Source organism: Panthera uncia, chromosome D2 (genome assembly GCF_023721935.1).
Source record: "Panthera uncia isolate 11264 chromosome D2, Puncia_PCG_1.0, whole genome shotgun sequence".
Taxonomy (NCBI): domain Eukaryota; kingdom Metazoa; phylum Chordata; class Mammalia; order Carnivora; family Felidae; genus Panthera; species Panthera uncia.
Window position 1 is genome coordinate 22,203,492 of NC_064818.1, and position 12,968 is coordinate 22,216,459.

The 12,968-nt window shown below is 35.1% G+C and overlaps 1 protein-coding gene across 2 annotated transcripts in view; it reads left to right on the forward strand.

Annotated features, from left to right (window-relative positions):
• Positions 1 to 12,968, forward strand: part of CABCOCO1 (ciliary associated calcium binding coiled-coil 1) — a 142,538-nt gene that overhangs the window by 27,264 nt on the left and 102,306 nt on the right. For both annotated transcript variants that reach the window (XM_049645100.1, XM_049645102.1), the window contains exons 4-5: positions 2,656 to 2,800; positions 8,872 to 8,944. In XM_049645100.1, coding sequence (XP_049501057.1) covers positions 2,656 to 2,800; positions 8,872 to 8,944 — 218 coding nt within the window. The remainder of the gene's footprint in view (positions 1 to 2,655; positions 2,801 to 8,871; positions 8,945 to 12,968) is intronic.

The window sequence follows — 12,968 nt, forward strand, 5'->3', positions numbered from 1 at the left end:
AGTATTAGACTGGATATTTGACCCCTGTCCAGGTTGATGGGCCTAGATTGATTCTCCTCTATACAACATGAATATTAGCAAATAGCCACAGAATACTTTTTTTGTTCCATGAAGTTTAATTATTTCCCCCTAAATAGGAATGATAATAATAGGTAACATTTGTGTAGGATTATCCTGTGCCAGTCAGTGCATTTGCTTTCCAAATACTGTCTAATTAATTCACACACAGCCTTGAAATAGTTCTATTATTCTCCCCATTTTAAAAATGAGAAAAATAAATGAGATTTAGAAAGATTAAATAACTCCTTAAGGTCACAAGCATCAACCCCAGTGACTGAGAATCCATCCTTCCTACTGCTACATCAAATGTGCCAGCTTTGAGCTGACTCTAGAAAGCTCTATATACATGTAATATAGTAGTGTACATATTTCAGTTTACCAAGAGTTTAACATGCATGCCTTATTTGAGCCTCACAACAGCACCATCATTTTGAAAGTTAGTCTTATGTTCGTTTACAGATTTAGGAAATGAAACTTAGATCACCTAGCTAGTAAGTGGCAGTTATAAGGTACCATCTTACGTCTTCCAAGTAATTATTCTAGCATGTTCGTTCATTATCCTAAATTTTCAAAGAATAAATTTGATTTCTAATAGCCCTTACTATTTAAATGGTTTAATCTTTCATATTTTAATCATATCACTAAATATGATTTTTAAAAGCAAATATTTCAGTTAGATAAGTGAAATGATAACTTTCCTAATTTTTAAAGCCATTATCTATAGAAAGACATTAGACATAGAAAAAACAGTTTTAAAGTGTCAATTATATTTCAACATAAGAAAATAGTCATATAAATGTATTTTTGTGCTTGATACACATAATTACATCTAGAATTATAATCATCTAAGAATTACTTTTTTATCCAGCATCTCTAATTAATACCATTTTAGTAATTAAATGATTCAGATTTTTAATCCATTCATTTTTGAATTGCTTTTATCCAACAAATTTTTCATTTCTGAAGTTATCCCCAAACAGTTTCAAGTTTATCATAGGAAAAGAAATGTACAATAATAACTGAGCTTCCCTTAGAATGATACAGTAAAGCCCAGTTATCCAGCAATAACTTGTGTGTCTAACATATATAAAAGAAAATCTGGAGGGGCGCTATGAGAAATGGACCAATTGTCATTCATCAAACCAGATTTTAATTGTTACACAGTTTTTTGCTTCATTCTCATTCCCACAGGTAGAAAAGAATCTAGACTAAACAAATTGCAAGTTAGTGTTCATCATGTCTTCCTAAGATTTTTAATCATTTTACTGTTATTTGATCAGTAATTTGAGGGCATAACACTTACATCCCAGAGTGAAAGAGTAGCTGTGTTACCAGAAGTGGCTGGGTCCAACAATCAGCTTATGTTCTCATAAATCCTCTGCATTACCCACTCTGACCTCCCTGAAAGATGCACTCCATTAGCAAGAAGTAGAAAGTTTACTGCTGGTTTCCTAAGAGAGATAGAGGTTGGGTCCGGGAGGGTGGGGCTCACATTGAGCAGCACAGTGCTCCCCAGAGCCTTCATCCAGGCCCCCAGCTAACACCTCCCCCAACCCAAGCAGCTGCTCCAATCTCATCTTTGCCAGAGATTTTCAACTCTCCACCTCAGTCTCTTCAGTCTCATGTCCATACACTCATCATTTGTCAGTGTGTGTGTGTGTGTGTGTGTGTGTGTGTGTGTGTGAGTGATGGAAATAATATTTTGCCTGCCACAAATAAAAATGAGCATAGTTAAACAGGAAAAGGAGATGGAAGTTCATATTTGTGTTATAGACACTGTAAATGTTGAGTCTAAGGCTTTTGACATTTATCTACTTCTTTTTCAACTTGACACATGCCATAAAAGATACTATTCCTTTCTTATTTGTTTTTAGTTGCAGGAGAATAGACCATAACCATTGACTTGTTTATTTTTGGTGATGGTGGCAAAGTGGTGTCAGCCTCGCTCTGTGCTGTCATCTGGCTCTCACCACCACCACCAGGCATGCATTTGAGAAACAGCTAACATAAGTTATAAGTCTGTATCTTGGAGAAGAAAAAAATATCTTGATGTTTTCCGTAAAAATACATATTTCTGGCATCTAATGAAAATCTTCAGTCCCAAATTGCCACGTGGTAACAATCAGCCAAAGCCAAGTGTTGGTTGACTCTGTTAGTCTACATTTTCAGCTCTGAGTTCAGCTCTCCTGTCTACAGTAACTGAACCTACCACGTAGGTCTTCCTTAGCAGCTAATCCAAACCACCATTGTGTCACTTCCATATTTTCCTTTATTCTAAGATCATTTAAAAAGCATATTTTCCATTTTAAAGTTATCTTTAGGTAGGTTTTAAATTATTTGTGCATCTTAAAATGGAAACAAAATCTTTAGACAATTGTGTAGCATGACAGTAATTTATTGTTGTTGGATGTGTCACTTACTCTTCTTTTACAAAAATGTAATTATTAACATATCATTAAAAAACAACATTGCTATTAGCATTGGCCTTACCAATATTGGAAAAGTAAATATTTGGACGTTAAGGACATCTTGAATTATTTTGTTCCCAAAACATCTATCAAAATAATGCTTAAGATTCTCTGCGTTTTATTTCAGCACTGCATATGTCCTTAGAAGACAGCATAAAATGGCTTGGAGAAGTTATGGCTGAAATAGGACCACCCCATTCACAGAAAAATGAAGAATGGAGTTTTTTTAATATAAAACAAGCCAATGCTATCATCGATTACTTAAAAATCAGGTATGGATTTTCTTTCAGTAGCATTTATTTTTCATTTCATTTTATTTTATAAAATGTCTACTAAATAGAAACCAATTCAGTTTTTAGACATTCACAGTATTTATGCTATAATAAGCCCAGCCAATAATGAGATAATATTAAAATCTTTAATCCAATAAATAAAATTCAGAACATTGAATTTTTGGCTAATCTTGCATTCTTAAAAAAAGGTTTGTCATGAATAGACACTTCTCTAAAGAAGACATCCGGATGGCCAACAGGCACATGAAAAGATGTTCAACGTCGCTCCTTATCAGGGAAATACAAATCAAAATCACACTCAGATACCACCTCACGCCAGTCAGAGTGGCCAAAATGAAGAAATCAGGAGATTATAGATGCTGGAGAGGATGTGGAGAAACAGGAACCCTCTTGCACTGTTGGTGGGAATGCAAATTGGTGCAGCCGCTCTGGAAAGCAGTGTGGAGGTTCCTCAGAAAATTAAAAATAGACCTACCCTATGACCCAGCAATAGCACTGCTAGGAATTTATCCAAGGGATACAGGAGTACTGATGCATAGGGGCACCTGTACCCCAATGTTTATAGCGGCACTCTCAACAATAGCCAAATTATGGAAAGAGCCTAAATGTCCATCAACTGATGAATGGATAAAGAAATTGTGGTTTATATACACAATGGAATACTACGTGGCAATGAGAAAAAATGAAATATGGCCTTTTGTAGCAACATGGATGGAACTGGAGAGTGTGATGCTAAGTGAAATAAGCCATACAGAGAAAGACAGATACCATATGGTTTCACTCTTATGTGGATCCTGAGAAACATAACAGAAACCCATGGGGGAGGGGAAGGAAAAAAAAAAAAAAAAGAGGTTAGAGTGGGAGAGAGCCAAAGCATAAGAGACTGTTAAAAACTGAGAACAAACTGAGGGTTGATGGGGGGTGGGAGGGAGGGCAGGGTGGGTGATGGGTATTGAGGAGGGCACCTTTTGGGATGAGCACTGGGTGTTGTATGGAAACCAATTTGACAGTAAATTTCATATATTAAAAAATAAAAAAAATAAAAATAAATAAAAAAAATTAAAAAAAACCAAAAAACTAAAAATAGCAGTAAAAAAAAAAAAAGGTTTGTGTTTAAAAAGTATAAGTTCATGTAGAATTATAATAAATGATACAAAAATTTATTTTGTCTCTTAATCTCTAATTAATAACATTTTATTAATAAATTTATTCTTTCACATTAATCCAACTTGATTATAATGGACTTTATATTTTAGGTAGTGGGCCTTGACATCAAAATTTTACATTTTAGAACAACATTAATTTCCATTTAAACATTTATTTGAAATTCTTTGTGCTAAAAATTAGAGAGGTATATATCCATGCTTCCTCAAATTTATTATGTGCCCTGAAATACTTTGTAGTATTAACCAATTAAACTCATTAAGTTTTTCTCTGTGCTTAGGAAATTATGGTGAATTGAGGGGAAATATTTTTATTACAGTGATTCTTCAGTGGTAAACTAAGAAGAAATTGGCCTTTTATATAATCTGTCACAAGGTCTGCATTAGAGGCATGCATCTTTCCCAAAGGACATTTTGAGAGTTTGCAAATATTTAAACAAGAGTTGGTAAAAAATCTGTCTTTTGCCTAACTAAAAGCTTCTGCAGAATATCTTTTTTCCTCCAACACTATACACTGCAGTGTTTTCCAATTTTAAATTTTAAAATTTCAAAATAAAGGGTGCTGCATGATGTCCTAGACATGCTCATGATTTCCTTGGCAAGGATCCTGGCTATAGTCTGGAAGCTTTTTAAATATTAATGTGTTTAATATGATAAGGTTTATATGCTGGTTTCTGGCATGAATTAATAATAGAATATGATATAAAATGTTTTTATATAATAGCATTGGATATAATTTGATTTCTTAATGTAAAATATATACCTCCTAATGTGTGTCTCTCGCTGAGAGCTGCAGTACCCTTCATATCAATTAGAGTAAAGCAAGGTCCCTGTGTTGGAGGCAGGAAGGGAATGGAAATCCAGAACTGGAAACCTTGCTCCCCAAGGTCTTTTTGCCCATCAGAGTTTGGTAATCCCTAGGTGAGGGGAATTTTCTGCACATTTGTATGGCAACCTTCTTTCTCTTCTTTATCTATTTGAAACTGCCAGGTTTCTCTTTGAAGAACACATTTTTACATCTGAGCTCTAAGCCCAGGGGGTTTATGATGGGCACCAGGACTGATAGCTAACCATAGCAGCACAACTCTATGCAGGTGCCCTACTGACATCTTCTAGATGATGCAAGATTGCACCTCTTTTCTCTTTAATCGAAGGATGCTCATGAGTCTATTACTTGACATTTCATTTCAGAAAATTAAGTTAGGAAGGGATGTCAGTGTTAGTCATCATTAAATGCTAACCAGAATAACTTTACTTACCAAAAATTTCTATTCTCATTTCTAAAAACAACAACAACAACCATAAAATGTTTGAGAGATTGGTCACGTGAAGCAAATCAGAACTATTTTTGATGACATTAAATCTTCATATTGTGATTTCAAATAAATTATACACTTTTAAATTTTTTATTCAAATTTTGGTTAACATACAGTGCAATATTGGTTTCAGGAGTAGATTCCAGTAATTCATCACTTACATACAACACCCAGTGCTCATTCCAGTAAGTGCCCTCCTTAATACCCATCACCCATTTAGCTCATCTTCCACCCACTTTCCTCCATCAACCCTCAGTTTGTTCTCAGTGTTTAAGAGTTTCTTGTGGTTTGTTTTCCTCTCTCCTTTTATTCCCCTTTATCCATATGTTCATCTGTTTTGTTTCTTAAATTCCACATATGAGTGAAGTCGTATGGTATCTGTCTTCTCTGACTGACTTATTTTGCTTAGCATAATACACTTAGGTCCATCCATATCACTGGAAATGGCAAGACTTCATTCTTTTTGATGGCTCGGTAATATTCCATTGTACATATATACCACATCTTCTTTATCCAATCAGCAGTTGATGGACATTTGGGCTCTCTCAATAGTTTGGTTCTTGTTGTTAAAGCTGCTATAAACACTGGGGTACACTACCTCTTCAAATCTTTATTTTTGTATCCTTTGAGTAAATGTCTAGTGGTGCAACTCCTGGATTGTAGAGTAGTTCTATTTTTAGTTTTTTGAGGAACCTCCATACTGTTCTCCAGAGTAGCTATACCAATTTGCATTTCCACCAACAGTACAAGAGGGTTCCCCTTTCTCTGCATCCTCGCCAACACCTGTTGTTTCTTGTGTTGTTAATTTTAGCCATTCTGACAGGTGTGAGGTGGTATCTCATCATGGTTTTGATTTGTATTTCCCTGATGGCAAGTGATGTTGAGCATCTTTTTTGTATCTATTAGCCATCTGGGTGTCTTCTTTGGAAAAGTGTCTATTCATGTCTTCTGCCCAAGGAACTTATACATTTTAAATGCACCTTTTACAGAAAATAAAATATCAGTTAGTAGGATATCTAGAATTGGTACTGAAGTTGTATAAAAAGAAATGTGCTTTTCTACAATACCGATTTAGAATGCCTCATAGGTCCACATATATAAATTTAATGGCAATTAAACCATATAATATTTTTCATTTTAATGACTACAAAGAAGTTTTATAAATATGAAGCTAACTCATATTATAAGTTTTATGTAGTATAAGCATGTTTCAATTTAATCTGATATCAAATTTACTCAACCAATGTAAGCCCTCGTCAATTCAGGGAGAGTAGTTTTTAGAACATGACCCACACCACATGAAACTTAACTAGCAATAAAATTGGAATTTTGTTTGATACTGTTAATAGAATATAAATTGTATATTCCATCATATACATATGATATACATACACATATACATATACATATACATATACATATACATATACATATAAATGCTACTGCAGCTTTTTAATATAAGACATCACTTAGATATACCTGGTCCCACTACACTTCTGTCATTGTGTATTCTACCTAGTCCTTGGAAATTAGGTGAAGGTAATGTGCATAGGCATTTACTCAATATAAGAAAATCAACACTGCCTCTCTGTGCACAACAGGGTATACTTCCTGGCAGTGACCTCAGATGTCTTGACCCATTTTATTTCTGAGGATTCTCCCTTTGATTTAGAACTATGACAAGGTATTTGACAAAATAGTCTAGGGGCTTGAGTCAGCTGGAAGTCTTCCTTCCAAAGGAAGAGGGAGGAAATGTATTCCCATAACAGAGGTGTCACTTCACTCCCAGACGAAGTTACCTAATAGTTCCCTGGTAAAGTTACACACCCCAACCAAGATGGGGACCAGAGCGAAGCAATGGAGGCAACTTGACCCACCCCTGAAAAGTGCCTCGTTAGGTGCCTTCCTCCTCTCATCTATCTTACCCTAGTCCTGGTCTTGCCCCAGCTCGCTTCTTTGAACACTGCATCCAAGTCATGCATTTTATTTTCATTGTGAGAAGTGAATTTCCCCTTTGGCATGAGACAATCTAATTCCTATATGCAATGAGGAGAGTGAGGCTGAAAGATTATAAAATTGCAGGAAGGAAGATTTATGAATTAACTTCTTTGCGTAACATAAGATGGAAGAAAAATTTTACACTAATTCACAGAGAAGAAGCCAAGTTGTTTCCAAATACTCTACAGTCTTTATTTTTTCTACTCAATCAGTTATTGCCAGTGTAATATTTTTAACCTTAAAGCTTTCTCTAGGTAAGCAATGTAAGGAAAGGAGAATTTGAATTTATTTTGCTTCATTGAATCATCAAACTTCACTAATCTTGATGTATTTTCTAGCCAACAAATCAAAGTAATGTCAAAAGCTAAGTTAGTTTTCTGAGTGTTGAGGAATAATTTGAATGTACGAGGTCCCCCCCACCCTGCCTCAAAAAAAAAAAAAAGAATAATAATACCATGACTGAGTCTGCATACCCATCACTTTTTAATGGATTGTGTTAGTAGTGAAATCAACTGCTGATATAACTCAGAGAGACCCAGCTGCCTGAGGATTTCTTCATTGATTTCAAATGAATTGAAACTTTGATCCATTACAGCATTCAGGAGAAGCCATTATTATACATGCTCTGTAGCTACATTTTGCAAATGTTAATTTCTAAGTTATATTAAAATCAATTTTCTTGAATAGCAAAAGGCACCAGAGTGAAAGAGAAACCAGTAAGACAATTTTTTTGTTCTTGGGCATTTTGCTGTATTATGAGTCTATTAATTTTCCCAACCAGCAGGAAAAGAATTAGAAAAATTCAAATATTATCACAAACAGGATATTAGAAATCAGCCCTTCAGTAAATTTTTAACTCTCAATAACACATTGCTGAGATCTTTAAACTTAACAGAAATACTTGTTTTAAGAGGCTCCTGTTCTTTAGCTCTTCATGGTTTTTATACACTGACCACCTGCTCTTTAGGGTAAAAACTGAAGAAATTACCTTTCTTATATTAATTCCTCTCTTTGATGTGTGAACAAATATTCTACAGGAAAATCAGACAACTCCTAAATGGATTTCAGTACATGCTGCATCATTTTCAGGTGTTATCAGAGATTAATTTAATCTTGAATCAGTTTGAGAATGTGAGAAGTAAATAATACAGATGTAGATTATAGATTTCAGTCCGTTCATTCCAGAGGAAACTGACTCCAGTTTGAAGCAAAACATGAAAAATAATGTGAAGTTTGGTGTTATTTAGGGACACTGCATTATTTGATTGCCAGCCAAGAAAAGCCCAGATGCAATCTAATTGCTCCCTTATCCCAAACCTATCCATTCATCACAGATTAATTGACTGATCTTATATTCGGTACTGTGTAATACTGTCAACGTCTCAAAAAAGTAAATCTTTAGTTTTTTACCATTTCTGGACAATTCATTTGGAATAAAACAGGTAGCTCACTCCATGTTAGTATTTAATGTCTTGCTCAATATGAACTATTTCCCTTTCATAAATACTCTTACATATTTGCTTTCTTTCCTAAAATAAATTTATCAGAGTTGCACATTTATTTTGTATTTCAGCTTATTTCAACACTACAAGCTATATGAGTTTCTATTCTACTCTACCAGGGAAGAAATTGTGATAGGAACTGAGGTAAGTAATTTATCTAGATGGAACCAATTAAGCTGAATCACTTAATGCATGCTGATCGGCATCTGGATCTTTAACCGCTTAAAGCAACTTCTTGTCAAGATTACTCGAGTGTTAATATAACCAACTAGTAGTTTGCAAAAAGAATAATTACATAAAGCGAGCATTGGATTAAGAAAATAAGCTGTCTTTTGGCATTAAAGGCATTGTTAATCACATATACTTTATGTATTTATGGATTATTTGACAAAGAAAAGCTGAATGGGTTATGTATGTCTTCATACAAAGAAAATTGAGAAAAGTGAGATAAATTAATTCAGTTAAATCTCTTCTAATATCGCATTTTTTCAATCTAATCATTTTTAAGGTCTAATTCAAATCCCACTTCCTCAATGAAGCAAACCTTCTTTAATTGCATCACATCTCAAAGGAAAGGTTTAGACAAACTCTTTAATCACATTCTATTATTTTATTCTGGTTGATCTCTTTCTGCTGAATATTGGCTACTCTTTTTACACGTATAAGCACATAAATATGCACTGTGCTATATGGTTTTCTAATTATTTTTTGTGGATTGATATAGTCAGCACAACTCAACTGTAATTTCCTTGAAGGCAAGGATGAGGTGATGCCTTTCTACCAAAGCATAGTGTAGAATGAACCATAGTGGCCCCTCAATTAATACTACATAAGTGATTCAGTGACATTGAATACAGAGCATTTCTACAATAAATGGTCTACCTTAAGATATTTTGGAACAGCTTTATGTATAATTACATGTTCATAATTGCTACAAATTAATCCAAGGTAAGAAAACATCTTAAGGAGGCTAAAGATGCCATAAAAAGTGCTCCTTAGGTTCCCAACTACTTGAGGAGTCTATGTTGCCTAGAAGTATCAGACATAGGAGTGGCCATGGTCACAAATAAACAATGAATAGGGGTTCCTGGGTGGCTCAGTCGGTTGGGCGTTGGACTTGGGCTCAGGTCATGATCTCGCGGTACATGGGTTCGAGCCCCACCTTGGGCTCAGTGCTGACAGCTCAGAGCCTGGAGCCTGCTTCGGATTCTGTGTGTCCCTCTCTCCCTGTCCCTCCCCCACTCACACTCTGCCTCCCTCTCTCTTTCTCTTAAAAACTAATAAGTATTAAAAAAAAATTTAAATCACATAAATGGTGAATAAAGGGATATTTATGTTATCTTTATAATTTCTTGATACTAAGCACCAGGTGGAATGTGCCAACTATTATATCTGCCAGGGTGCTGTTCTGGATTTAAAAAAAATGCCTACTTCATAAACACCTCAGTCACTGTTACTCATCTTCCATTTGGGTACTTGTTCTCATGTTGGCCTTTTAAGTTAATTGAAGGAAAACAAGGAGCCCTTTGTGCCTTTGACTTCTCTAAAATTTCTTCTTTGTGGTCTCCTCATACGAGCTTAAATTAGGTGTCACTTGACAAAGTTTCACTGACACATTTCCATGAGAGAATTACATCATATAGTGCAACAGGTGCAAAAATTATCAGTTTAGAATACAACGCTATATCATTTATTCAGCAAAACTTTGGGAAAATGATAATGGCTTTGCCAGTAGCATAAAGCAGATACTTAGAATCATCAAGAAAAAATTTCATAAAGGAATTTGAACTCCTTTTCTCTTTGTTAGTTACACAATCGTGCCTTTCTTCTTTGTTGTAAGGATATATTTAGGTGACATTTATGCTTATGGAAAGATAAAATGGAGAAAGTAGACTGGGATTGATGCTTTTATTTTCCTTTGTCATTTACATTTTCTCCAAGCTGACCAGAGTTATAAAAAATAATCTTTAATGAAGGGATTTGGGGTCTTCAGGAATTAGGCCATTCTTGGAATTTTAAAGGATTAACCAAAGCAGGTATTATACTATAATATTTAATGACATTGTTGAAGTGTCTGATAACCCTTGGTGCTAATATCTGTTTTTTAATTAACAACCTTTCATAGAGGATGCAGAGGCCTGCCCTGTTAATGTGATTATTCATGCTGACCTCAGTGCTCTGAGAGCAAACAAGGTCCACACAACAACTGCATAAATGTTCCAAGTTTAACTCTCAGGCTGGTATTCAAGTTAAAGAACACTGACAAAATTTAGTTTCTCTCTTAATTGTGGATAGGCAATTATAACAAAACATATAAATCCCCTCTATGAATAATTGTTAAATATTAATTTTAGTTATTAATAGGACATAAATAAGTCATACTCATACTTTTCTTGGGTTTTAGTTTAAAGGAATTGGTTTTTGCATTTAGCAATTGTTTCTGGCTAATCTCTACTCACCTTTTTCAAAAAAGTTCATGTTGTGCTTAGATCATAGAGGCACATTTTCAGTAAATTATTATTCTTGACCTGAGATGCTGCATAATGTAGGAATATTTCTGATAGATAGAATTCTATAAACGACATGTTTTGTAGTTCATTCAGTGGTTCACAGATCATATATGTTGAAAAGGTAGTAAGCAACCAGAACGAACCAGGATAATGACAGAATGGAGGCAGCAAATACCTGTGGCTGTAGCCACCTGAGAGGATGAAGTGTATGAGTTTCACTCACTTTAAAGAGATGAGGGCTGCCTTTCAGTCGCTTAAGCCAGCTCACCAAGACTTGTTTTGACAATGCAATTAGCTCACAGATCCTCTGACATAAGAATTGTAAGGGAAACAGACTCTCCTTAGGGGATATGATCTATATCCTTCCTTGGTCTAAGGCCCCATACAGAGAGAAATCTGGAAACTGCTATGTTCTTTCTTTTGTTACCTGAAAACCACAAGTAACATTTAATAATTGCACACAAAAAGAATACTTTCAGGTATTAGCAATGGTGATGATCAAAAACTCATAGCAGATACCCAAAGTCATGGTTCTACTCAGGTATTTAGCACAAGGCATCTACTAAATGATACAACTATAAGTTATTTATTTATTCATTCAACATGTGACCCAGTTCCTATGACATTGTGGGTTTTGTGCTAACTTCCAGAGATACACAGTGATAAGCAACAATTCTTGTCCTCAAGGGGTTGACTGTCTAATGAGAGGAGAGAGGTGATTAAATAATTCATTATAGTATAGGGCCCCAAATATTATGATCCTCTGGGAACAAATAGAAGACAAAGAGGAACACCTAACTTGTAGATTTAAGTTTATAGGGGTTTCTAGGAACAAGTGAAATCTAAGAGGAAATCTGAAGGTTGTGAATGAGATAGTCAGTATACTGTAAGTTTTTTGGTGCAGTGAAAGAAATTCCACTCAAAATAGTTCAACCAATTAAAAAAAGGAAAGGTGTATTACGTGATCACTAACTGGTAAATACAGGGGTGAGTGGGACAGAGGTTAACTGTAGTCAAACAATGTAGTTAAGAGTGTATGTGTATACACGCATATATCTCAATCTTTCATCTCTCTTAGATGTTTTTCATCTCTTTTCTCTGATTCTTTTTGCTTTGGTCTCATTCCCCTCTACTGCAGACATTCTTCCTCCCAACTGGTAGGGGACCTGATAGAAGCAGCTCTGGTTTAGCACATCTAGGAAAAAGGGGAAATATTCCTCACAGTGTTAACATTATTGGCTATGCTTATGCCACGTGTCCACCCTTGATTAACTACTGTGGCCAGAGGAGTGGAGTAATGCTACCCGAAGACTAAAGTAGGACTTATTGAGTGGGTGACAGAGGATAAAGAAATCCCCAAAAGAAACAAAGAGAGTCTTTTTAAGAGGGATGAGTGATTTTATCAAAAGAGTGAATTAAGCCGACATGTACAACTCTTCCATCCAAAATCCCATGCGAGGCCAAAAATTTCAAAATCCACAATCCTATGGATAAAAGATTTTATGACATGTAAAATTATAGATTTCTGGTTAGATGAAACCACAGCCCTGTATGCACAAAGAAGATGCTACAGAGTTAGTGAAGTTTCCTTAGGCATGCTCAATTGATACAGAAATAGGAAAAGCTTTAGAGGGAAAAAAGCCAAAAGCATGTAGGGA